General features: G+C 42.0%; 1 protein-coding gene across 1 annotated transcript in view; it reads left to right on the top strand.

Annotated features, from left to right (window-relative positions):
* The window catches only part of CSNK2A2 (casein kinase 2 alpha 2), a 35,420-nt gene extending 12,326 nt beyond the window's left edge, over positions 1-23,094 (top strand). The window contains exons 5-12 of the mRNA XM_068993385.1: positions 9,075-9,134; positions 12,369-12,452; positions 13,260-13,370; positions 13,631-13,732; positions 14,567-14,667; positions 15,478-15,626; positions 17,036-17,129; positions 22,722-23,094. Of these exons, the coding sequence (XP_068849486.1) occupies positions 9,075-9,134; positions 12,369-12,452; positions 13,260-13,370; positions 13,631-13,732; positions 14,567-14,667; positions 15,478-15,626; positions 17,036-17,112 (684 nt within the window). The 3' untranslated portion in view covers positions 17,113-17,129; positions 22,722-23,094. The remainder of the gene's footprint in view (positions 1-9,074; positions 9,135-12,368; positions 12,453-13,259; positions 13,371-13,630; positions 13,733-14,566; positions 14,668-15,477; positions 15,627-17,035; positions 17,130-22,721) is intronic.
* Positions 23,095-25,648: the final 2,554 nt, after the last annotated feature.

Here is a 25,648-nt window from a genome sequence, read left to right as displayed (position 1 = left end):
CAGGATACAGAAAGGGGTTAGATTCTTGCAGTTGGTGAAATTAAGCATTACTCTTTGCCTTGCTTACTCTGGGAATTACTGCTAGGCTGGGTCTAAGTTAATGCCTCATCTATAATGCTCATGTTGTAGACATGATGGGTGGATGTTAATTTTAATTTTCATAGGAATCTTACATTCCTAATAGGAAGTGATAAATGGATACAGAACTTGTGTGAAAAGAGTCAGTATTGTACCTTGGATTCAAGCTATCAAATGGTGTGTGTGTTCATGCACACTGTATACAAAGCAAATGACAGAATCACTGTGCTTTTAGGAAAGCCCTGTTTCGGGGGCTTTTGTCTGTTTATAGTGCATGTTAGTTTAGACTTTAAAGTGTTTAAAAGCATGGTTTTAAGCTGATTTTTCATGAATTTGTGTTTCTTATTGTTCAAACACTGCAACCTTCTGATAAGAGATCAGACATACTGAGCATGGTAGAGCATAATATGAAAACCAATATAAAAACAAATAGTGTTGATTTTTAGGGGCTTTTAGGTGATTATAATTCTTCATCAGTGTAGAAAAGGCTTGTGATTTTGTTCTGTTGTGGAAGTTAGGAAAAAATCCAGTCAGCAGTCGAAAGACGGGGAGTGATCCTTTTGGGTGAAAATAAAAGAATTTTATCCTCACATTTACTTTTTCTTAAGTAATCACTCTAAAATAAAGTCAATTAGTGAAAATATGCACAAACGGGTATTATGCCTTATAAAAACAGTAAGCAGGTTTTATATTCAGTACAATCATCCCTTGTTATCCGTGGGAGATTGGTGATTGGTTCTAGCCCCCATCCCCAGAATACCAAAACCCAAGGCTAATATAAAAATGGCATTTATATTAAAATGGCACAGTATTTGCATGTAACATATGCACGTCATAAAAGATGGTACTTTAAATCATCTCTAGATTACTTGTTATACCTGCTACTACTGCTAAGTCGCTTCAGTCCTGTCCAACTCTGTGTGACCCCATAGACAGCAGCCCACCAGGCTCCCCCGTCCCTGGGATTCTCCAGGCAAGAACACTGGAGTGGGTTGCCATTTCCTTCTCCAATGCATGAAAGGGAAAAAATCATCTCTAGATTACTTGTTATATCTAATACAGAGTAAATGCTGTGTAGGTAGTTGGTGGAGCACAGCAAATTCAGCATTGTGGAATTTTTGTTTTTTCAGTCCATGGTTGGTTGAATCCTCGAATACAGAGGGACAGTTGTATAGCTTTTCCCATATTAACAAATTTCCTTGTGATGTAACTCCTTAAAGGTAAACTCTGAACAGTGGGATATGTATTTCTTCATTAACTAGCAGAGCAGTGCTTAGCTGGTAGAGTACTGTGCTGATACATGTAACTGATCACACTTTTGCTGTGAACAACTGAGGTTTATTAAGAATGTCTGTGATTGGGAATGTGTGTGTGTTTCTTAAGAAACAGGCTTTAATGAAACCAAACATTTTTGTAATGCAAGTTTAAAAGCTCGTCTTAATGGAACTTCATAGTGAAATCCCTTAGGTTTCAGTGCCTCTGCTTCCTTAATGAATGTTTACCAGTTACATAGCCACACATGTAAAAATTTTACTTCACCATTTTTGTACTTCTCAAGTTGATAGCTGCTTTGTTGATTTAATGACATACAGAGGATCAGTTTTGAATTCCTAGAGAAATCTGACTTCGTACAAAGGAGATGTTTTGATGGCATATATTCTCTAAAGGATTCCTTTAAAAGGAGCTTCCTTTAAAAGGATCATGGGAAATTGATGTTTTTTGAGGCTTGCATATCTGAAAACATCTTTATTTTATCCTCCCAATTAATATATTTGCCATGATAGAGAATTCTAGGTTGTAGTTAAGGATTGCCTCAGAATTTTGAAGGGATTGTTCCACTATTAACCACTGAAGCCACTGGTTTCATCTTATGTGTGATCTGCCTTTTTTTTTCTTTTCCTTATGAAAGCTCTTAGTATTTTCTCTTTATTCTCAGTCTCTGAAATTTCACAGTGATGTGCTTTCATATGGGTCGCTTTCATCCTTTGTTCTGGGGACTTTTTAGTTTAGAAACTCTGTCCATTTTGAAAAATATTTTTAATGTTCTTTTCTTCCCTTTCTTCTTTGTTCTCACTTTCTAGAACTCATTCAAATGTTAGACTTCTTATCTTGGAACTCTACTTTCTTCTCTGAATTTTTAAAAATAGTATTCTGTTCTTTTATGTTTTATGTCATATCGTCTATTTTCTCACTGAGAATATGTCCCCCCTCCCCCATTATGTTTTCTTCTTCCTGTCTTTTTCTGTTTTTCTTCCAGATTCCCTTTCTGGGGGTGTTTTTGGTTTTTGTCTCTGTTGCAGTTGTCTGAAACGTCACAGGTTTTGAACGCCTGTGCCTACTGTAGTGTTAATGAACTGACTGCTGATTGTCAGCTCTTGTCTCGAGGATGCAAGCCTGCCTGCCAGAATCTTAGTTGAGGAGAGCTATAGGAAGTGCCTGTGGACTTAAGACTTAATTTCCCCTTTCCAGTGTGATGTTGAAAACATTTTCCTACTTGCAGTTCAATCTCTCTGCCCTTTTTCAGTGATACCTGGAGTCGCCAGTTCCTGAGCCTTTCGGTAGTTTTTCAGTGTGAAGTGTTTGCTGCTTACTGGGCCCCGTCTGCTGGCAGAATGTTGGCAGAATTCTCAGCTTTTTTGGTCCGCTCAGTCAACTGGACATCTGTTTTACAGCTTCAAAATTGGTTGTCTCTTCCATTCTGTTAGTATTGTGGATGAATCCCCCCCTCCCCGCTGCTTCTTTTGCAGATATTTTTGAGGAACTTTGGGAAGAAGCAGAGGTAGGGATGGGTTGGTTCTGCCATGTTATTAAACTGGAGGTCCTTTTTGAATGTTCAAGCCATGCCATCATAGTCAACTTAAAAGATCTTAAGTATCAGGTAGCATATGTGTGTTTTGGAAGAGCAGGCTGCAACAGAAAAATCACTTTCTTTTCTGGATAGTAAACAAGTGGGGAAATTGGTTGGTTTAATGTCTGTGTTCATCAGGCTTTTTATTTTGTCCTGTGTCCATCTTATTAGGAAAGGTTTTTATTTATTTTAGAGTCTTTCTGATTTTGCTGTCAAGGTTATACCAACTTCATAAGTTAGATAACTTTTCCTTTCTTTTCTCTGAAAATTTACATAAAATGGGAATGATCTAGGTGTCTTCTGGGGTGGGGAGAAGAGACTTTGGACTACACTTTCCTTTTTAAAATATACTCTTGGTTAAAGTTTTATTCCAGTTTTATATATCTTCCTAGGTCTATTTAGATAATTATTTCTAAAGCTGTCTAAATTATATTCACATAAAGTTATTGACAGCATTCGCTTAGAACTTAAAGTTTTAGTGTGCCTATAATTATGCCTTCTTTTACATTTGTAATATTATTTGTACCTTTACTTTCTTTTTCGTCTTTTTTAAAAAACTTCAGATTGTTAGTGATCTCTTATTAATGCTTTCAAAAAATCAGTTTTTGGTTTGTTCAGATAGTTTTTGTTAAGTTGTTTATTTCCTTCTGTTTCTGCTCCTGTATTAATTATTTTCTTCCTTCTTTCTTATTTTCTTTTTTGGGTTTTCACTATTTTTCCTGTTAACTTCTTGAGTTGAAGTCAGCTCATTTGATTTGTTTCTGTCTTTCTTGATTGGTAGTAAGTGTGCTTTAAGTCTATACAACCCTGAGCACCATTTTAGCCACATTCAATGGTTATGTAACTCATGCCTATATAGTTTTCAGACTACAAGTACAAATTCCAAACATGTGAATTTGGAATTTTTCCCTCAAACCTTTTGACTTTGAAAATTTTAAAATCTACTGAAAATTGAGAACAGTAGCACAGTTAATGCCCTTTCGTTACCTAGGTTACCAGTCGGCACTGTTTTGCCACATTGGTAGTTATTTCTCCCTCTCCTCCTCCCTACCCTCTGTCTTTTTGTTGAAATTATCTTAGAGTACAGTTGTAGACATCGCGATACTTCACTCTCAGAAATGCCAGACCTGGAACTAGGTAGGCCATTTTCCTACATAACCACAATACTGTTACTACTCTTAAGAATTTTATATAATAATGCCATCTAATATACAGTATAGAGTTTATATTCAAAAGTTTTCCAGTAATTATTGTCCTGGAAATGTCCATTCAGGATCTACTTGGCTTTTTTGTTTGTTTTGTATTTTAAATGGTTCTTGGGACTTCCCTGGTGGTTCAGTGGTTAAGAGTTCGAGCTTCCACTGCAGGGGGCCACAGGTTGGATCCCTGGTGGGGAAACTAAGATCCCACATGCCCGAATGGCATGACCTCCCCCCCAACCCCGCCCCCCCCCAAAAGATTCTTTTAATTGCTTCTTTATTGATTGCATTGTGTCCAGAAAACATGATCTCTATAATTTTGATATTTGGGATTTGTTTATGGTTACTTTGTGGCTTTGGTACATGGTCATTTTTTATAGCAAGCTTGTTAATTTAGATCTTATTCAGATTTTCTATGGCCTTTTTTCCCTTGATATTTTATTTTGTGGTAGAAGTAATGGTTTGGTGGTTTCTCCTTAAAATCATCAGTTTTGATTCATATATGTCAAAACGATGATAAAAGATACATGGTGATATTTAGAATACAAGACAAAGCTTGAAAACAAGTGAATAGAAAAAGCCAGTTTCTCGAAATTGGAATGAGTAGTTATAGAAAACTCCCAAACTCAGAATTGTCTCAAGAAAGCTAAGGTACTGTTTTAAGGTAGAAAGGGTTTTTGTTGAGACATGGGTCTCAGTTTTCCATGCCTTTGGAAAAATGTAAATAAAAGTGAATATGCATTTTAAGTAAAATATATATCATTTGGGCATTTAAAAAATTTATAAGACATCCCAAATGGATTCCATCCTGAGAAGATGGTAGACCCATATTAATCCATGGAAAATGTCATATCACTCACATAAAATTAGGCTTTGACTACCTGATTATCTTGAGGCCTTATTAATGCTGTTAAGGTTTGATGTGGAGATGGTGCATTCACAAACTAGAAGTTTCCTTAATTGGGGGAACAAAATTTACTTTTATTATAGATGATTGACATTTTGTTATTTCTCTGTAAGGCATTTTCAAGTAATTTGTGGTAACTTTGATGTGCTTGATTAATTATTTGTTCTGCTTCCTTAAATTTCTAAAAAATGTTGCCCTTGGTTTCATTCTGGCTTTTGGGATTGTGTGTAAACAGTGCCTGCTGCATTCGACACCTTTCACTTTCACACTCCCCTCACTTTTTCTTCTCCCTTCGCGGGGACCACTGGTTTCTGGATGTAGACCAAGCTGTGTACGGCAGGGAATGTGCAGACTGTGTGTGTAAGTTGAGAGTTTGCTGTGTTGGTGATTCCCATGTCTGGTTGCGAACCTTCTTGAAGTGAGAATTCCTCTTGAATGACCGTTGTCAGGAATGGAGGCTTGGAATCTGAAGCTGCACTGTGACGAGACCTCAAGAACTGTCTGTGTGTGGACAGCATGAGTGAGGCCCCCTTGTGGCCGTTCCTTTCTTGGTGTTGGTTTTATATCAAGTGTTTGGTTTAGTCGCTAAGTCGTGTCCGACTCTTGCGATCCCATGGACTGTAGCCTGCCAAGCTCCTCTGTCCGTGGGATTCTCCAGGCAAGAATACTGGAGTGGGTTGCCATTTCCTTCTCCATCAAGAGGGCACTGTGATTCTCTTAAGCAGATTTCATTTTTCCCATTCTCAGACTTTCTGAGGTTAATTAAAAGGTCCAGGAAATTTCAACCTTGGGCCCTTTGAATAGTCCTGGTGTGTAACTGACTTGTAGGTCAATGCCAGTGTGTTTGAGGCTTTGGAACCAAACTAGGATTGGTGAATAGTTTCTTCCTCAGCACCTTCGTAGACTTCCAGGAAGCGTAGGGTTGTTTTGTTTTTCAAGGTCACTTACTTTATGAAAATGTAAGTAAAACTAACTTCCTGTCAGTATTTGGCAGTTGGTTAGTTAGTGTTCTCCATGTTAGCTAAGAAGAATGGAGGAGAAGTGTGGTTCTTGTGAAATTTCTCTTCCTAATTTGTCATGAAGCCTTAGTACTTGTGTTTCTTGAAGACGGTTTTAATTCTGTTCTGTTGACTAGTGAGCATCATCAAAGACATGTTTATTGACAGCCTTCTGTGTGCAAGCACAGAAATGCCACATGTGGTGTGAGGTACATAAAACATGTCATTCTGCCATGCAGGGACTTAGAATATAGACAGAGTTGTACCTGGTTATCATGATTGTACCTTGACAGCCTTGGTTGGGGGAGGGAAAGTTCAGAGGTCTTGAGTCACCAGATCAGTGACTGCCAGCAGCCACGGCACCCATTTGACCCCTCATGCATATGCAGTGTGATATGCAGGGGTGGCAGCATAGGACTCAGCGTGTAGGACTCACTGTTCACAAGCAGAGGGAGAAAGTATCTTGAGAATTCCAGGTCACTGCCAGTGCCCAGGTGCAGACGGTTAACGCGGGACACTGCTGCTGTCAGTGTCCTGTGAGCGCCCCAGAGAACAGTGGCCTGCTGGGGATTCAGAAGAGGAGGAGACCTCCGTGGGCTCTGGGGAGCCTGGGTAGGGTGGTTAGGACGCCACCGGCTCAGGTAGCCGGGCAGGCGTTCTGGATTTGCCAGAGGGAAGAACAGAGGTGAAAAACACGGGTTTGTTTGATCAGAGTGGGGAATTCCTCAGGGCTTCGGTGAAGAAAGAGCTACAAAAGCTGGAGGAAGCCCGACTCTGACTCTTGAGTCCTGTTGCAGGTGTGGTTTGGTCTCCTCCTTCCCAGAGCTGAAGAATGAGAGGGAATGTCAGTCAGGACTTTGTGATGCGTTAGACCTAAACACTATAGTCAGCAGGTGTTTTTTTGTATCAGTATTGCATTAAAAGTTATACTAGTTGGAGTAGCTGGAAATACTGTGTTGGCAGTGCAGGGACATTTGTTTTATGCCTTACGCCATTGCTTGGTATGGATACCACATGGTACAAAAGGAAAGCCTTCCATGCATGATAAAGATCCAAATAATAGCCCACATTTGTTTTCTGGAAATAGAATATTCTAGCCCTCTGAGGATTATTAGAAAATGCTCTTTCCACTTTCATGGTCTGTTTATTGACTTGAGGTTCAACTTGCCACTATCTATGGGTATGATCTCCTTAACTCTCAGAGGAAGAGCTGATTTGGCCCTTAAGGAGATGGTATCCCCGGCCTGTGTCTGTACACATAGGCTGTCGGTTGGTGTGCTTCTGAGAAGCCTTTCTTGCTATGCAGACTTGGGGGAGAACAAAATGCCTGGGTGTTTTGTTATGAGTGAGTCTGTCCTGAGCAGTAGTAGTGGCATGTTCATGCCATTGGGCCTGAAAATGGTTCCGTCCAAGCAGGGCCAACCTCCAATAGTGGAGCAGCTCCAAGGCACCACCAGTGTACTGGGAAGGATGTTTCCATTCTCTGTGGTGCTCTGAGTGAATTAGATACTCTTACTAAACTGGAGGGAGAGTTACTTATACTTAAAAGAGGAAATTTGAGAAAGAGACTTAAGTCCTGGTGGTAGAAAATGTTAGGTTTGATTCTTGGAAAATTTTTTTTTCCTAAAAAATTTTTTCAAACAGGTAGTATGTTTACATGGGTTTAAAATATTAATATATGGGCTTCCCAGGTGGTGCTAGTGGTAAAGAACCCACCTTATGCACGAACTCATGCAAGAGACATGAGTCGTGGGTTTGATCCCTGGGTTGATAAGATCCCCTGGAGAAGGAAATGGCAGCCCACTCCAGTATTCTTGCCTGGAGAATTCCATGGACAGAGAAGCCTGGTGGGCTACAGTCCATGGGGTCACAAAGAGTTGGACACAACTGAAGCAACTTAGCAAAATATTAATATAAAGTGATACACAGTGAATAGACATTCTTGCAGATACAAATACTCATATGTTGTAGTTTCCCCCCCTTTTACACAGATGCACTGTATATACACTGTTCTGTTCCCCTTGAAGAGAGTCCCTACGTGGCTTGAGTCTTCCAGTAGAGAAACAAAATAGGTTTGATAAAGGTGTACTGATTCAGTTTATAGAAGATGTGAACTGATAGGAAAAGAGTTATTATTTATTGTCTAAATAATAATAATACAGTTTCCGACAGGGGTTTGTGATGATTTAAATGAACCTGGATATGCTAGATTCTATTCTGTCTCTTGGAAATCGACACTTAAACAAACAAAATTCTCAATCCAAAACAAACTTTGGATTACCAGTTACGAAAACTGTCATTTGTGTCAGTTAGGCCTGGAATCATTTTCAGAACCCATATCCATCCATCCCTCCCTCCTTTCCTTCTTTTTTTTTTTTTAACATCTCACCCTACCACTCCTCCCCCGCACCTCAAACATTTTGCATCTTTAGTTATCATCAGTTTTTGCCTATAAAATGTTCTTTTTTCCAGCCTGAAACTGATTTTTGGAGGATTGGAGAGTTTTTTCTTTTTTTCTTATTTCGTTAAGTCTTCTGCCCTCTCCAGATGCTATAGCAGTTCATTTTCCTCGTGGTCTGTCTTGCCACCATTTTACCATGTGGGCTGATGAAGTTTTCCAGGTTCTACTGTCCACTGAGAACTCGGTTTTCTAAAGTAAACTGTGGTGCTGCAGTGGGGGTCATTTGCTTGAAGTTCATTAAGAATATGAGGACAATTGGACAACTTGGACTTCACCTCTACAATAATGTAATTGTGACTGTTGAAATCATGGAGCACTTACACAAGTTTTTAAAAGATGCAAGTTGGTGTAAATTTTTTTTTTTATATACCTTTGGAATTTCTTCCATTTTTTTCTTCTGAAGACTGAAATATTAGACCTTTGTCTTTAGTCTTTGCCTTCATTTGTTCCAAATCAGGTAGCAAGAGGTTCTGGGGTTCTTGCGTGACATAAGCACCAAGTTTACCGAGAATAATGACAGACTTCAGGATAGCACCAGGCAGTAAGGCTAAATTAACTTTCTGTTTTCTGAAATCCATTCCAGCAACTGTACCAGATCCTGACAGACTTTGATATCCGGTTTTATATGTATGAACTACTTAAAGTAAGTAACAGTCATAAACAGTGAATTTTTCTCAGGATTATTCATTAAAGGAGTTTTTTGAGAGGACATAATAGAACTCAAGAAGAATATATCTTGACACCCAGAGAATTTAATGGGTTTGAGGTGGGGGTGGGTGGGTAGCTTACTGAGGCCTTCATTGTGGGATCTTTACATAGAAACTTTCCAGTGGACCTGAGAAAAATGGCCAGGTTAGAGGTACTGGGAACATTATACCACAGATTAGAATCTCTGTCTTCATAACTCTTGTTGGTTCTTGGTTTTTAAGTTTGTTTTGTTTTTTGCTGTTTAATTAATGCTTATTAGTTTTCATTACATATCAAATCACCCCAAACTTAGTGACTTTTGGAAAACAGTTAGCTTGACTAGGGCAAGAAGGTCCAGGCTAGGATAGCAGCCGGTGTAGCTTGAGGTCTCATCCTTCAGAAAGTTGGTCTGGGCTACTTCCCGTGGTGGTCTCAAGTCCCAACAACAAGAGAGGGCAAATCTTGATAAATGTAAGCTCTTTACAAGCCTCTGCTTTTGTTACTTTTGCTAATGCCCTATTGGCCAAAGCAAGGCACGTGGCCAGGCCTGGATTCAAAGGGTGAAGTAGTAGATGCCACTTTTTCATGGGCAGAGCGTTAAGTTACATCATGGAAGGACATGCATACAAGGATGGTGGACATTTTACAGCCATCCTATTCTTGCCATTTCTCATAGTCCCTTTCTTTTTTTAAAAAAACTTTTTATTTATTTGGCTGCACTTGGTCTTAGCACATGGAACCTTCCTTACCACATGCAGGATCTTTAGTTGCAGCATGTGGGATCCAGTTCCCCGAGCAGGGATCGAACCCAGGCCTCCTGCATTGGGAGCTTGGCGTCTTAACCACTGGTCCACCAGGGAAGTCCCCATAGTCCCTTTCTTATATGAGACAACCTACCCTGTAACCTACGTGTTTAGCCCTGGCTAATTAACGGTGACATGCAAGGAGAGGCGATGAGTGGATTTTCTAGGAGACTTACTAATCCCTGGACTGAAATTTTCAGATGTTATTGATTGACTAAGGAATGATCTTTTTTAGTTTGTCTAGGTAAAAACTTAAGAATTCTAAAAAGGTTTGTACAATGGAGTAGACTAATGTTTTTTTATGGTCAGGGGTCACTAAGAATCTAATGAAAACTGAGCCACCCCCATGCATATAAAAATATACATATAACATTACATAAAGTTGTAGGATGGAATGCATGGATCTCAATTTAAGAACCTCTGGAAGAATGTAGAGGTGTCCTTAGATTAGGTCACAGCGTCCCAATAACTAATAATACACGTCTTTGCAGGCGGGTCATTTCAGTGGCCCCCAGTGTCTGATGCCCTCTCTGCCTTCTGGAGGCAGCAGCTACATGGTGGGGGTCATACTTTCTGCTAATGAGGCAGAGAATCCCAGATGAAACTTGAAAAACATCTTTCATGCCTAATGGTCAGAAACTATGAGGTTTTTAAATTGAAATAATTCCCCCAAGGAATTTAAGAGCAGTCAGTACCTCCGCAGGGAAGCCAAATAGTGAACTTGGTGAAAGAATTCATCACCTTACTATATTTGTTCAGCTGTTGCTTTCTTCAGGTATTTTTCACACCTTAGGTATTGTGGTCCTAATTAGTTTATTCCTTTGGGCAAAGACTGGGCAAAATGACAGAATCAGCACTTGCTAAGTTTTCTCAAAGACGGGGAAAAATAGGGATAGGGAAGAAGTGTAGAAAATGTTGAAGGAACTGAGGTCCAGGGCTGCAGAGTGATTGCTTGGTGACTCACTCAGGCTTCCTGTCCGAGCTCCTGGTTCAGGTTTAGGGCAGTGTGTCCTCAGGAGCCCTGGTTCCCTACACACTGCCCCAGATCCCGTGTGGAGTCTTGCTACCACTGTTAACAGAAAACAAGACAAAGAGAAAAATTAAATTGAAGTGCCATATAGGACAGTGCAGTTACAGAAGATTTCTCTCCTTGCATAGATTATATGTTCTCACCTTTTCCACCATAGTTTGGTTTCATCTGTTCTTGACCTTCATGTGAAAAGCGTCATATACTGTATATTCTTTTGTGTCTGGGAAATGCAAATTTGCATATTCCTAGAGCGCTGGTTGTATGGGTCATATTCTGGCTCATATATTCCTAGTGCCCTTGCTATTCTAATCCCAGCGGTCCTCAGTCAGGCTCACTTTGTCCCTCAGAACGTTTGGCAATGTCTGGAGCCATTTTTGGTTCTCACAATTGGAGGGATGCTGCTGGCATCTTGTGGGTAGAAGCCAGGGATTCAGCAAAGCAACATGGGTAAATCTTAGGAAAATTGTGCTGCATAGGAGAAGATAAAGTACTTACATTGTATCACTTCATTTTATGAAGATCCAGAAAAGGCAGACCTGTAGTACAGGTGGTAGAGCAGTGGTTGGGAGGAGAGGAGAGGAGAGGAGGCGGCAGACAGGATTGGAAGCTTAAGGGAGTTCTTGGGATGATGAAAAAATTCTAAAACTGGATTGTGGTCATGGTGGCACGACTTGAGGAATTTACTAAAAAACCATTGACTTGTACATTTAAAAAACTTAGCTCCATATCAGTGATCTTATAGGAAGCAATTTTCTCCCTTGGAGTCATAATCATAATTTGTGAAGCCCAACTGGCTCAGGGATTGTTTTTAAGGATAATACTAATATTAGAAGACATGTTAATCTAGAAAACTCATATGGGACACTTACCTGAAAGATGAGCCGTGTTGCAGATAAGATTGGGATGTCATTTTTCATGTCCATGTGGATCCTTCATGTGTTGTTCGAACTATTATGAGAAGTGACTCCAGTGTGGTTCCTCAGTCTGGTTTTTAAACACATCAAATTAAGCCAGCATATGATTTCTAAATCCAGGTGGCTGGTCTGTTGCTACCAGTGCCAAGTAGGAGAGGAATGCCTGAATAAGTATTAATATATCATCCCCCTTTTAAAGAAACTTCTATAATAGCCCTTGGTGTCCTCTCCACAGCCCCCTTTCTACCAGCTGCCAGCATAGTGTGCCCAGGGAGCAAGGGGTGCCTCCTGAAGCATGTTTTTTCTCTTTTACTACAGACAGTAAGACTACCCTTTGGGAGATTGTGTTCAAATCAAGCTGTCACAATGAGCATATACTTGCACTGGGGGGCACGGGTGGTTGAGGGTTTGCTTACTTTTCTCTGTGCTTTCTCATCTAATAGGCTCTGGATTACTGCCACAGCAAGGGAATCATGCACAGGGATGTGAAACCTCACAATGTCATGATAGATCACCAGCAGAAAAAGGTACCATTACAGCCAGGCAGCAACAAGCCTTTCATTGGAAGGCTCGACCCGAACTCTGGCCAGTACCTAGGTGGTTTCTAAAGACCCATGCTGTTTCCTTTGGCAGACTTATGACACTGTTATTTCTCCAGACTCCAGTGTTGGTTTCTACTTCACATAAGCGTAGCACACAAGGAAAGTAGACAGCTGACTCTTAACTGTAGTCACTTGTTTGCTGTGGTCATGGTTTTCCTAGAGGGCCTCAAAAAGAAACTACAGCTGGTGATTTTTACTTCCTTTCTTAATGACCCTCAGACCAATCTGCCTGGCCTTAAAAGTACACATGGGGCCCTCCTGTTTTTGAAACTCAGTTCTGATTGCCCCTGACTGGTGAGTAAATGAATCAACTAGTGTTAGATTAGTGAAGAGCTAGAGCAGTGCTTCAATCCTGGAGTGGGGCACATGTCCCCAACCCTTTCTGTTACGACTAGAGCTTGTAATGGAAACTGTTGAGTAATGAGGGATGTGTTAACACTTGCAGCTGGTTATGGGCACAGAAGACAAGCTTAAGCTTTATTGATCTAGAGAAATGATAAGCCAGGATAATTTAAATGTTAAGGAAAAACAACTAAGATTCCAACCAAGTGCTCTGCTCTAGAAATGACCTCTTAGCAGTTCCCAGAAGGTACATGTGCCTTTTTAAAAGCCAGTGCACTTGATAACATTTTTTATGTGGCCAAAGATTATCAGATGGGATGTGGCCTTGTTGTAAGACAGAGGCGTCTGGAGACACTCCCTTCACATGCTTTGCTTCTGTCATATTGATAGCTGCGACTGATAGACTGGGGTCTGGCAGAATTCTACCATCCCGCCCAGGAGTACAATGTCCGAGTGGCCTCCAGGTACTTCAAGGGACCAGAGCTCCTTGTGGACTACCAGGTAAAGCTGTTAATGAGGCAGCACTGAGTTCTTACATTTGCTTAGGGCTTTTCCTGGCTTTTTCTTTTTCCTGGTTTTTATTTATAGTCAGTTTGGTTACATTCAAAATCCAGTCTATATTCTACCCCAAAATGATAAAATGATAATGATGGATTTGTCTCAGCTACTTTTTTTTGGCTTTGAATTTTAAAATATCTGTAGAAAATTAGAAACTCAGGTCAGAAAAATGACATTTGTAACCCCCTTCTTTATTTCCATAGATGTATGATTATAGCTTGGATATGTGGAGTTTGGGCTGTATGTTAGCAAGCATGATCTTTCGAAAGGAGCCCTTCTTTCATGGACAGGATAACTATGACCAGGTAAGCAAACACCCATCTGACTCCCATCCATTTTGGGGCAGATGCCAAGAAAATAGCATCCTGATAGGAATGCTGTTGTTGAGCCTCTGAATACCACTCAGTGTAAGCTTTTCTTCAGGGTAAAGAATTTCACAGAATCTTATCTATGGTCCCAAAGATAGAGACAGACAGTGCTGTGTTATGCCCAGCTTTCAAGCTGAGTCTATAAAAGAGCTAAATACCTCCTTGTACAAGATTCTAGTCATTCGGTTTTGCTTTTTGTTTGTTTTTAGGCTGTGCTGGGTCCTCATTGCTGCACATGGCCTTTCTCTGATTGCAGAGAGCGGAGGCTACTCTGTCACTTTGGTGCGCGGGCTTCTCATTGTGGTGGCTTCTCTTGTTGCAGAGCACAGCTCTAGGGCTTCCGTAGTTGCAGTTCCTGGGCTCTAGAGCACAGGCTCAGTAGTTGTGGCTCATGGGCTTAGTTGCTGCATGGCATGTGGGATACTCAGGGACCAGGGATCGAACCCACGTTCCTCGCACTGGCACGCAGATTCTCAACCACTGGACCACCAGAGAAGCCCATAGGTGTTAGGTGTTATGTCCCCATAATCACCAGCTTCTAAAAGATTACTGTCATAAGTTGTGTTATCCTTTTAAAGGCATTTTGAAAATGTGCGTTCATGTGAACTTCATGTCCGTGAGTCTGCTGCCTGTCTGCCCTGGGCTCAGATCTGTATCTGTTCCCTGGAAATGTAGTGATGGGGAAGCCTTCTAATTCCTTGGTCCAGCATCCCTGCGGGCTTCCAGTGAGTTCTGTGCTCAGTGATTTGGTCAGTTTGTTTTGTGTTTCAGCTTGTTCGCATTGCCAAGGTTCTGGGTACAGATGAGCTGTATGGGTATCTGAAGAAGTATCACATAGACCTAGATCCGCACTTCAACGATATTCTGGGACAGTAAGTAAGAGAGAGAGAAAGAGGCTCTTAATTTATCCCATTTCAGAAGGGGAAAGGGTAGCCGAAATCACTTTCTGAAGCTCTTTCCCCTTTCTAATTATATCAGAATTGAGATATTCTTTTTTTCCGCCATATATATTTTAACTTGAGCTATTTTGGCATTGTTTACATCTGTCTTCTAATCATTTTACTTCTCTAAGAGAGAACCTGTTAATAGAAAATGGAAGACAAAAATCATGCCACAGGAAAGAACTTTCTCGAACAGCATCTGCTTATTTTAATGCAGAATCTTAGAATGCTGTGATTCTTCTTTGAATAAGAGGGTTATAGTTTCTTCTTTATTCTCTATAATGGGTTTTCTGTAAGAGCAAGTTTTAAAGCATATTTTCAGATACAGTACAATGGTGTTGAGAAGTAAATGTTGTGTTGACGATTTTCAGAGAGTAATTTTATGGAGCCTCCATGTTTCTGCGGCCAGCTCTCTAAATATATCTGCTAAACAGTAAAGATTACTCACCTACTTCCATGCCTCACCCAGAACTGACTCAAAGCCTGACGCATAAAACATTATCTAGAAAGGTTCCACAAATTTTGCACCAAATGTAGATATTTTAATTATGTATCCATCTCAGAGTACTGTTTTGTTTTGAGGGTGCTGGTGGGTAGGGGTGTGACAAGTGGTACCAATAACAGTGAGGTTTAACCAGCTTGTAATCAGTGCAGTACTCTAAGACTTTGCTGGCTTTAGCCCTAAAAAGGATTTTTGTGATATTTAATCTCAGAATACTAATGCTTTACTTTTCTTCTCAGACATTCACGGAAACGCTGGGAAAATTTTATCCATAGTGAGAACAGACACCTCGTCAGCCCTGAGGCCCTAGATCTTCTGGACAAACTTCTGCGATATGACCATCAACAGAGACTGACTGCCAAAGAGGCCATGGAGCACCCATACTTCTGTGAGTCTCCAGGGGCCTGGCTTGTCAAGGGGAAATTCTTCCACCTTCTATCTTTGAGGCCAGACAAGAGAATTCTGGAAATTTGGATGAATTGTCCTTGGGTTTTGGCCCCATTAATTCTAGACTCTTAAAATAACTCTGCAGATCTGTTTCTTGATACTCACAGGTATTTGCTTGTTTGTTGCTATAGTTCCCGAGTCAGGTCTGTTTGACCATTGCCTGTGACCCCCAAGTTGACAGATCAGAAGTATCTAAAATTTAGTTTTAAAATATATACATTTGTGTGGAAACCTAATCAAAGATTTTTTCCCCTCCAAAAAAACAAGTGACTTGTTGAAAATAACAAGGTGATCATAGCATATTTTTAAAGAAGGAAGTTAGTTAAATACAAGGAATTTGAGGAAAGGATAGCAAGTATGGAAAGACCTCACTAAGATTCTACCTGTATTACTGACTTCTTAGGTCTCACTTTGAAGTATGTCTGTATATTCAGTTTACGTGACTGCTTATTTATCTGCATGCATGTGATTCTCCCTCTGATAAAGTATGTCCCAGACTTTCATTAGAGACAATGTGAGGTCATTTAGTCCAGTCACAGAGGAGACTTGAGCATGAGGGAGGTTAAGTGACCTGTTGTAGTTTTCTCTCTGAAGCAAGATTAGACCTTTCAACCTGTCTCTTGCTTAACCAGTGCGCTATCTTTCCTCGATATCTTTCCTCCTCCTTTTTTCCCCCTCTGGAGATTAAGTAAATCTTGCCCAAAGAATTCATGCTCTCTGGTTGTGCGCCTGCTTGCCCATGAACTGTAGTCGAAAGCAGATTTTAAAAAAATCTTCATTCTTCAAGTGCAACTGATGTCGTCTCTCCAGGTTCCATCACAGAAAGCTATTTTTACCCTCTGAGTTTGATTGGATTAAGAACACTGATGTTTATATTATACAAATCATGATCTGTCTGCTTTTCCAAATACATGGTATACTTCCAAAAAATTTTTTATGCTGTTGCTTAAAATCCATAGATCTTCTAATGGTTCCTTTTATTCACCCTTTCCATTCTCTGAAGTGTATTATCACACGTACTTTGAAGAAATTAGGAGTTGGATATGTCATTAGTATTCAAGGAAAATAACACATAAGAAAATTAGTAGAAATTTTGAACAGTGGACAGTGGGTGTTTCTGTGCCTCTCTTTTCCCGAAATCTCAGCAGTCGCACTTGTTCTCTGAAGAGCTATGAGCTGACTGAGAGCGTCTCCCAGTCATCTCTCAGCATCTGTGACCTCTGTTGCCCTCTCAGCCCTGGTTTCCTGTGTTTCTGCCTCACTGAGGAAGGTTGGGTCTGCCGTGGGGTCTGCCCCAGCCCTAGCCCGGCTGGTCCTGCCCCTGCTGAGTGTCTTCCTGGTTTCTTGCAGACCCTGTGGTGAAGGAGCAGTCCCAGCCTTGTGCGGACAACGCTGTGCTTCCCAGTGGTCTCACGGCGGCCCGGTGAAGGCTGGAAAGCGACGGGTAATGCAGCACTGATGCTTGCCAATAAGACCGACCAACCAAACACAAACCTTGAAGGAAAACTACAGTGTGATAAAAAGAGATTCTAGCCATTCCTTCTAAACGCAAAGAAGAGTAAAGACCTAAAAGTCTGTCAAAAAGAAACTCCCCAGCACTAGTCTACAGGGAGCTGCCATTGGGCAGCCTGACGATGCACATAGTTGAGAATCTGAGGGGGACTCTCCCTTTGGAATGCATGGGAGATGAGAGACTCGGAGTTGTTGTACATTTCCTTTATTTAACAGGAGACCACTGTTGAATTAACCTGTTGAAGTCAACAAGCTCTGAATATCTGACTTCCTATCTATTCCACTGTGGTCTGGGTTTCCTTTGGTGAGATTCAGGCTCAAGTTTTAGCAAAATGTCAGCAGTCTGAACTGACACACCAGCCTCATTTATGAAAAGGAGATACTAAAACAGTGACAGTATTCTTTTTTTTCTAAACTCTTTTACAGATTCATGTTTTACGTATTTTTTTCCTTTTTTTTTTTTTAAATGACATGAGCTCTCTGGGAAATGTACCTCATCCCTGCCGTTTTCTTCTAAGTGTATTCATTTGGGAGCAAACTGCAGTCACTCTCGCCAGAGTCCCATTTGATGTCAGGAGGCATTACTTTAAACCTTGTGATGCCTCGGACAGGTCCATCTGTTCCATCAAAAGTTGAATGCTAAGTTGCATAACTTGGAGCTTACTGTAACCTTCGTTGATTTGCCTAACCTTAAAATCTTGTTGCTGTTTTTTTCATGTAGCTCTTTTCTTTTTCCAGTCTTTTAAGGAAAACTTCATTTCCCAGCACATCCCTGTATGTGCACCTAGTTTAATGCACATCTCTGAAACGAAGATTTTTTGTTCACAACTATGACTAAAGCTGGAAAGTCAGTCTTCAGGGAGGGAGGATAAAAACATCCTATTAGAATTTATTCAGGAAAGACAAATTGGGTGGCAGGGGAGGGAAAGTCCTCCTTTCCTACCCTTTACCCCTTTTTATCCCCATGAGAAACAGTTTCCCTCTATAATCAGGGTAATCTGGATTTTTGAGCTCTGATAGGTATACATGAATGTGTTGGCAAAGAAAAGTCTTTCTCACGTGCAGAAACTGGCATTAGGTGGGCAGGGCCACCCATAACCCAAGCGACCAGAGACAGTAACATACAAGGGACTTGGGGAAGGTAGTGGAGCTGCTGAGACAAGTGTCAAAGATTGGGATCCATTGTGCTAGCCTTCATGTTAAGCAAAGGAAGCTGTATTTTGTTTAAGAAGATTTAAAAAATGGGGGCTGATGTTACTCTGGGGACCTGTTATCAGCATGGTTTGCACGCAGCCCCCTGACCCCAGCTGCAGAGCCATGCCACAACTGTGGGGACCTCTCACACTGGGCTAGAGCTCAAGGTGTCTACCACCACATCACACTTTAGGATTTCTTTATTAACTATTTAATAATGCCATACATTTTTATAAGGTTAGATTGATTGTTTGAAAGCATCTGTTTACATTCCGTATTGCAATAAAATTGTATTGGTATTGGTAGCAGGTCCTATCTCTAAATGTAGATTCTATTTTTGTCATTTGGTCAGTGGGAACTTAAAATACAAATAAAACAAGATCCCAAAGCCAGGAAATGCATTCAGTTAAGGTTCTCAAACCAGTGCTTCCTGCCTTCATTGCACGTCCTGTATATTAATGTACACATTTGTTCTACCTGAAAATGAGAAGACAGCACTTCTTGGCTGAACCTATATTGATAAGGCAGGCAGCAACATTCAAGTGTTTCGGATTGCCAGACACCTTCTGACGTGCCCTTCTAGGCAACACTGAGCTGTTGCTTATTATTTATTAGGGAGATGTGCCACTGTGTGTCTTTCCTGCCCCACCCATCTCCTCTTTTGTCGCCCATTCCCTTCCCTCACTCTTCTCTTTTTCTTTAAGTCACCTGTCTGGACCAGGCAGGGAGAGCCCGCTGAAGAGTCTTGATGAAGTAGTAACCCTGCTTCTTTTGCTTGAGTCCCCCAGAGGCAATAAAAGCATCCGGAGAAGGGTCAGGTGACTGACTTCTGCCTTTCTCTCCTCATCATGATGTAGTATGTGCAAACACCGCTCACCTGCCTGTCCTCAGGTTCTGTGACTGCAGCTTGGCAAAGGAGTAATTTTTCCATTTTATGCATACAATTTACTTTTTCGCCACCGCTACTTTTTACCTCTGTTCATGCCTTAGACATAAAGCATAACTGAGTTTAAAATGCTCACTCCTTTCCAAGGCTGGTCTTGACACCCAACTTGTGGCTGGCTGACTATGACTGGTTCTTTCCCAAACTGAACTGAGTCTAGTCCAGACCTTTCCTCTTTTCCTAGCTCCAAAACCATTTTGTGTGCAGATGGACCTAGCTCCCCTGAGATTTTAGTCTTTTCCTGGATTAGGAAGCAGTCTTGGAAAATTCAAAAGACAGATGAGAGAGTGTGTGTGTGTGTGAGTCTAGTCTTATATCTAGACAAAGCTATGGTAGATTCACCCACCCAGTATCCTTTCCAGTTAGCATATTATTTCTTAAATTCATCTCAGTAATTTTCATTAGACATTTTGTTTCCTTCATTACCTTATAACAGGTTAAAAGTGCCTAAGATAAGGATTTACTGTTTCCTAAAGAAAAGCAAAAATAATGTGGGGAACAGGGTAGTGTTACACTGTCATCTCAGGTACTGCCTATGTTCAAGAACATAGACCTGGCGTGGCGAGAACAGAAGGTTCCTGTGCCAAATAACAGATGGGTGTATCAGAGGTTAGTGGCCACAAGTGGGCCTAACTGCAAGGTTTGGCTTCAGCTGAGAAGTCCCGTGGTGAGAGCAGAGCTGATGAAGTGCTAAGGCTTTGATCAGGTTCGCTTGCAGCTCACTCCCCAGGATCCTGTCAGCTGGCCCACCCCTCTCCTGTGCTAGCCAGCGTGGGTGACTGGGCGGGAGCAGTGCACATGGAGTGTGTAATGCAGACCAAGCATTCCCAGTTCTTAGCACTCAGAGGGGTGTCAGCGCCCGTTCCAGGAGGCGCGTGGACATCGGTCCCTCTGCTGGGCGCCCTCACAGGCATTCTTCAGCACACCAGTACTCGTGAGGCTCAAAGCATGTGTATTCCCTTGCAGAGAAGGAAGGTACTCTCCATCTGATTGCTTAGAGGAGACAGAAGAGTTTGTAATCCTTGGGGCAGGGAGAGGGGGTTGTTTAAAGAAGACAGGGAATCCGTTTAAAAATAAAAGAGTGCAAAGGTAGACCTTGAGAGGAAGGAACATGACTTTTGAGGGGGGAAAGCAAGGCAGGGCACAGAGTTCAAGTTCTGGAACACGCCCTGAGATGGGCACGCCCCCACGGGTTGGTTCCAGCGGGACCACACGGTGGTGCTCTCGAGGCAGGTGCTGAGTCCCAGAGAGAGCCCGCGGCCGTGGGCCTCCGCCTGCGCCTACTCAGGGAAATGACTTAGCTTCTCCCAGGTGCTGCTGTGATGAGGATGGAAGCAAAATCATTTTGGGACACAAACAATTGGAAGAATTTTTATATATGCATTGAAATGGATCTGAGAGAGCCCCGTCGACAGTCTCCTTTAATGCCAGTTCAGGTTAATGATTCATCTAGAAACCTGTGTTACTGCACAACCATACACAGGAGAAAGCAACCTGCCCTCCTGCACATGAATAGGAGTGGATAGTAACTGATCAGAGTCAAGGCCATTGAGATGTAAACCCAAAAGCAAAAGCAGGGTCCATATGAGCAGACAAGAAGCCAGAGTTTGTTTGTCAGTGAGCTTAATAAATCTATGACTGAGTGACATCTTGCCATTAAAAAGTAACCCCAGGGTGGGGATGAGGGGAGGGTAGGTGGCGAGGAAACATCTGGCTCAAACCCAGTAATAAATGCTTTGGAGCTATATGGATGTGTCAATGGAAATAACCCCAACCAGGTATTACAGAGGCTGGGGGAAGTGATGGAATGGGATTATACAGGTGATACATACTTTTATGTAGAGATTCAACAATGTGCTGCAAATGTGATACTTAATCCTGAACTGCATGTATTGGGGATTGTTTTTTTTTTTTTTTTTTAAGTTCACTGAATCAATAAATTAACAGTTTTTCACTTGCTGGCTTTTCTTGCTGTAAATGGTGACTAAGAGGTTGGGACAGAAATCTTGACACCCAGTGGAAAGCTTGAAAAAACCTTCCAGAACCACGGAGCCGACTGTCTCCTGTTTGCAGAAAAGCAACACTGCCTGGGTTGTGATCCTTTACTAAAGAGTATTTTAGTACACCGTTGACCACCACTTTGTATCACTAGATGACTGATGTATAATTTCTATGCTGCTGCCCTTTAGAGGAAAGAAAAACGTCATGTGAAATCCTGTTTTCATAAATAAAAATGCTGACAATCACCAGCTTTGCCAAGTGGGACACAAGCCACTGCCATAAGAGGACCTTAAGCTTGTACTTCCTGTCTCTTGGGGGAGAGGAGGAATAACCCTGGAATTGAGAAGATGTGTGGGTGGGCGGTTACAGTTAATCACCTTGGTGTGAAGACTCCGTTAGCAGAAGTGGTGGAACTAGGGTGGTATGGGGACAGTCCTATTTCTTGGTACTTGCTCCTGAATTCAGGTACAACTCAGAACCTGCTGCTTGGGGTTGACTATTTTCGCTGCACAACTTTAACCTTTGTGGCAGTTTTCTGCATTTAGGAAAGAAAACCTCCCCAGCCCCATTCCTTGCAACTCAGGCAGGCACGTGCTGTCGTGTGGCCAGTGGAGTCTTGTTAGTGCCCTTGTTCTCACTGCTCCCTTGGTGGAATTGGACACTTGAAAATCATTTGCTGAAGAGTCATTTCTTTCTTGGCCTATGCACCATGCAGCCTTTCTCAAACACTAAGCAGTTGAACCCTTCCTATATCCAAAGAAAGTGGGTCATGAGATGATTCTATACAACAGCTTCCCAGGTGCACTGTCCCTTCCATTACTGCTGTGGTACCATTCTGAGATGCTGCTGCTAGAATTCCACTGGCATCTCAACCACCCACCCTCCGGTGCTGGACATGGCAAGAGGAACAAGGTTTTCAGGCCATGCCAGACAGCCACTTCCAGGGGAGAGTTAAAAATACTTGAGCTCCCATTTTGCTCTCTATTCATCTGGGGCCTTTCCCTGTGTAAACAGTCATCTGATTCTTGGTCCAAAGACATCCTGAGTAAACCGGGTCAGATCTAATGAGGACTCGAGCTGGGCTACTGAACTTGCAGCTGGGCTCGCCCAAGATGGTCAAGAGTGATGCTTCTAGATGAGCATCCTGGACCTGAGAGCAGAGGAAGGGCCAAGACTGCCTCTGTAAGTGGTGATGGGAAAGGGCACTAGTTGAAACCTGAAACCAGTCAGCCCTTACCTGGTTTTCCACATAGTGCCATGTGCAAGTCAGGCTTGTAGACTATTTCCAGCGCTCCCCAGAAGGGAGCCACTTGCCAGTGGAGGCCTCTCTTCACGCCCAGTCAGATTGATTAATGCCGTCTTTCCCCTCCTCCCGTCTCTCCCCAGGTCTGTTGCTGTTCCTCCCACTTTTCCATAAGCAGAACAAGAACCAAATCAAACGTCTTAACGTGTGTAGAGAGATCACGTTCCGTGAGCAGACACAAAACGGTGGCAGGTTTGGCGAGCACGAACCAGACCAACCGAAGGGCAGCCCACCACCGTATATCAAACCTCACTTCCGAATGTAAAAGGTTCTCACGCCTTTGGCTTCCTGTTGACTTCCTCCTGACCCAGAAAGCATGGGAAATGTGAAGGGTATGCGAAATGGTTGTTGGTTACTGTTGCTCCCCCGCTCCCTGGTTCGTCCCGTGGCCACCTGTTTTTCCAGCAGACCACGTTAACCAGCCGACCAGACTCCAGTGGGGGCACGGGGCGTATATGGCATGACGGGCGGTTACATATTATAATTTTAAAAGTATATATTATTGAATAAAAGGTTTTAAAAGAAACGTATGGTGAGTTTTCAGTGTGGAAAGGGCCATTAAATGAGACCCCCATGGCCACAGAGGAACAGAGCGAGATAGAAGAGTGTTTGAGCCAGGTTCTAGCCAAAGGGAGGAGGGCAGTTTCCAGGACAGATGAGAAATGAAAGAGGTATGTGAACCCGTCTTGGTGATGGGGCACTGCAGGTGATTCCAGCAAGACGTGGCGAGCCAGGAAAGCGGGCCTTGCCTCGAAAGCATTCATCTCCCTAGACCGCTCCTTCCAAAGCAGGTGAGTCACCCAGCCGTTCAGGTGACGGGTAGACGTTATCTCTCATGAACTCAGGAAGCTGCCTTAATCCCTGCTTTGCTTTCCACTGCGCATGTTTCAATATTCCATTCCATCCCCAAATCCTATCCACCCTGGCCCCCTACTTCAGAAAAAGCATCTGACCTCGGAGGCTGGTTCAGTTTGTTGTCTCAAGGTGGGGAAGGGGTCAGATCTTGGGTTCAGAGCCTCCTGAGAGAAGAAGCAGCCCATCAAAGGTGAAAGAAAATGGAACAGGAGCTCCAGACATGTCTGTTGAGGGAGAAAATGAAACCACAGTCAAATTTGATGTGTACCTTTCAATTTTTTTCTATGCATTTACTAACACTGAAATTATAATGGATTTTATCAGAAAGGTAGATTTCACATTCTTTTTCTGCAACTTGTGCTTTCACTGCTAGCATGTATAGATATACCTCCCCCCTTTTCGTGGCTGTATATTATTCCATTGTGTAATGTACCATAGTTGAAGCAGTCCTTTATGGATAGACTCTTACCAATACTATTGCCAGTATTGCTGCAATGAACAAATTTGCACAATATTTTTACACAATCTGTATGTTTGTGAGATAAAATCAAAAAAAAAAAAATTACTGTGCCATATCTTTTTCTTTCTTTTTTTTATTTTAGGAAGGGCATTGTTCAGAAAAAGCAGTCTTCTGTTCCCTTCTCTTACTGGTGTAGGCTGGCATCATGATGCCTTAAGCTATGGAATTCTTGGGCTCTGTCAGGCATGCCCAGGGTCTATGAACTTTCCAGGAACCTACTGGATATTTGAGACTTGAAGAAGGGGTGTTGGCTCTAATATAGAAAGTTGCAAAATAATAATAAGTGTAACTAAATGTTACTCCAATCCTGTGAACTGAGAATTCAGTATTTGCTTTTAAAAATATTTTTTTCAGGAATTTTCTGGTTGCCCCAGTGGTTTATACTCCAAACTTCCAATGCAGGGGGAGTGGGTTCAATCCCTGGGCAGGGAACTAAGATCCCACGTGCCTTGCAGTACAGCCAAGAAATAAAAATTTTAAAATGTTATTTTTCTCATGATAATTAATGATGAGTCACAGACAATCATGAAATAATCACATAATTTCAGAATCAAATTCTAAAGTTCTTTTCCCAAAAAAGTACAAGGAAAAGTTATCTTAAATATGAAAAACGGATACCTTTTAATGTTTGAAATGCTATGGAGAAGACTTCAAAAGTAAGAATGCAGAGAGGTAGTAACGTTTGAAAATATTCCTGGCCAGAGGGGGCTGGGTGGTGGAATGCATGAGCAACTCTTCGCAGAATCTTCTGCAATGTGCATCTCAAATGCATTGTTCTAAGTGCAGAAGCCAGTATCAAAAGGCTGGATGATTCTATTTATATGACATTAAGGAAAAAGAAGCTTCCCTGGTGGTTCGGTGGTAAAGAATCTGCCTGCAATGCAGGAGATGAGGGAGACAAAGATTTGATCCCTACGTTGGGAAGTTCCCCTGGAGGAGGGCATGGAATTCTTGGGCTCTGTCAGGCATGCCCAGGGTCTATGAACTTTCCAGGAACCTACTGGATATTTGAGACTTGAAGAAGGGGTGTTGGCTCTAATATAGAACACACTCCAGTATTCCTGCCTGGAGAATCCTATGGACAGAGGAGCCTCGTGGGACACGACTGATGCGACCTAGCATGCACATAGGCACAGAAGAGGCAAAGCTGTTGGTATGGAGAATGGACCCACAGTTGCCAAGGGTTAAGGTTGGGGGGTTGCGGGGTTGGGGGTCTTGACTGCAAAGGGACAGACAGCATGAGGGAATTTGAGGGCGATGTATCCTAAACATGGTGATGGTTATATGACTTTGTCAAAACCACACCCAAAAGTGTACTAAAATGTACACTTTTATGTAAGTTTTTTAAGTGTATGTAAGTTTTGTAAGTTTTATGTAAGTGTACGTAAGTTTAAAAACAAGTTTTCAAAAATTACAAAAACGTGCAGAGTTCCAACACAGTCCCCTTTGAACTTCTTTCTGAGATTAGCAGGAGCTTCATCTGTCCAGCACTGGCTCTTTTACCAATGTCTTCGGATATAACCGCTGGAGCTAGGATTCAGCAGTCTACCAGTTGAGCACCCCAGTCATTCAGGTGCTCTTCCATCTTTGCTCCCAGCTAAGGGGACTGTCCAGGCACAATTCCTCATCTAGTCT

The sequence above is a fragment of the Capricornis sumatraensis genome, chromosome 20, assembly GCF_032405125.1.
Source record: "Capricornis sumatraensis isolate serow.1 chromosome 20, serow.2, whole genome shotgun sequence".
Lineage (NCBI taxonomy): Eukaryota > Metazoa > Chordata > Mammalia > Artiodactyla > Bovidae > Capricornis > Capricornis sumatraensis.
The sequence above is the reverse complement of the archived record's forward strand: the minus strand, read 5'-3'. Positions and strand labels throughout refer to the sequence as shown.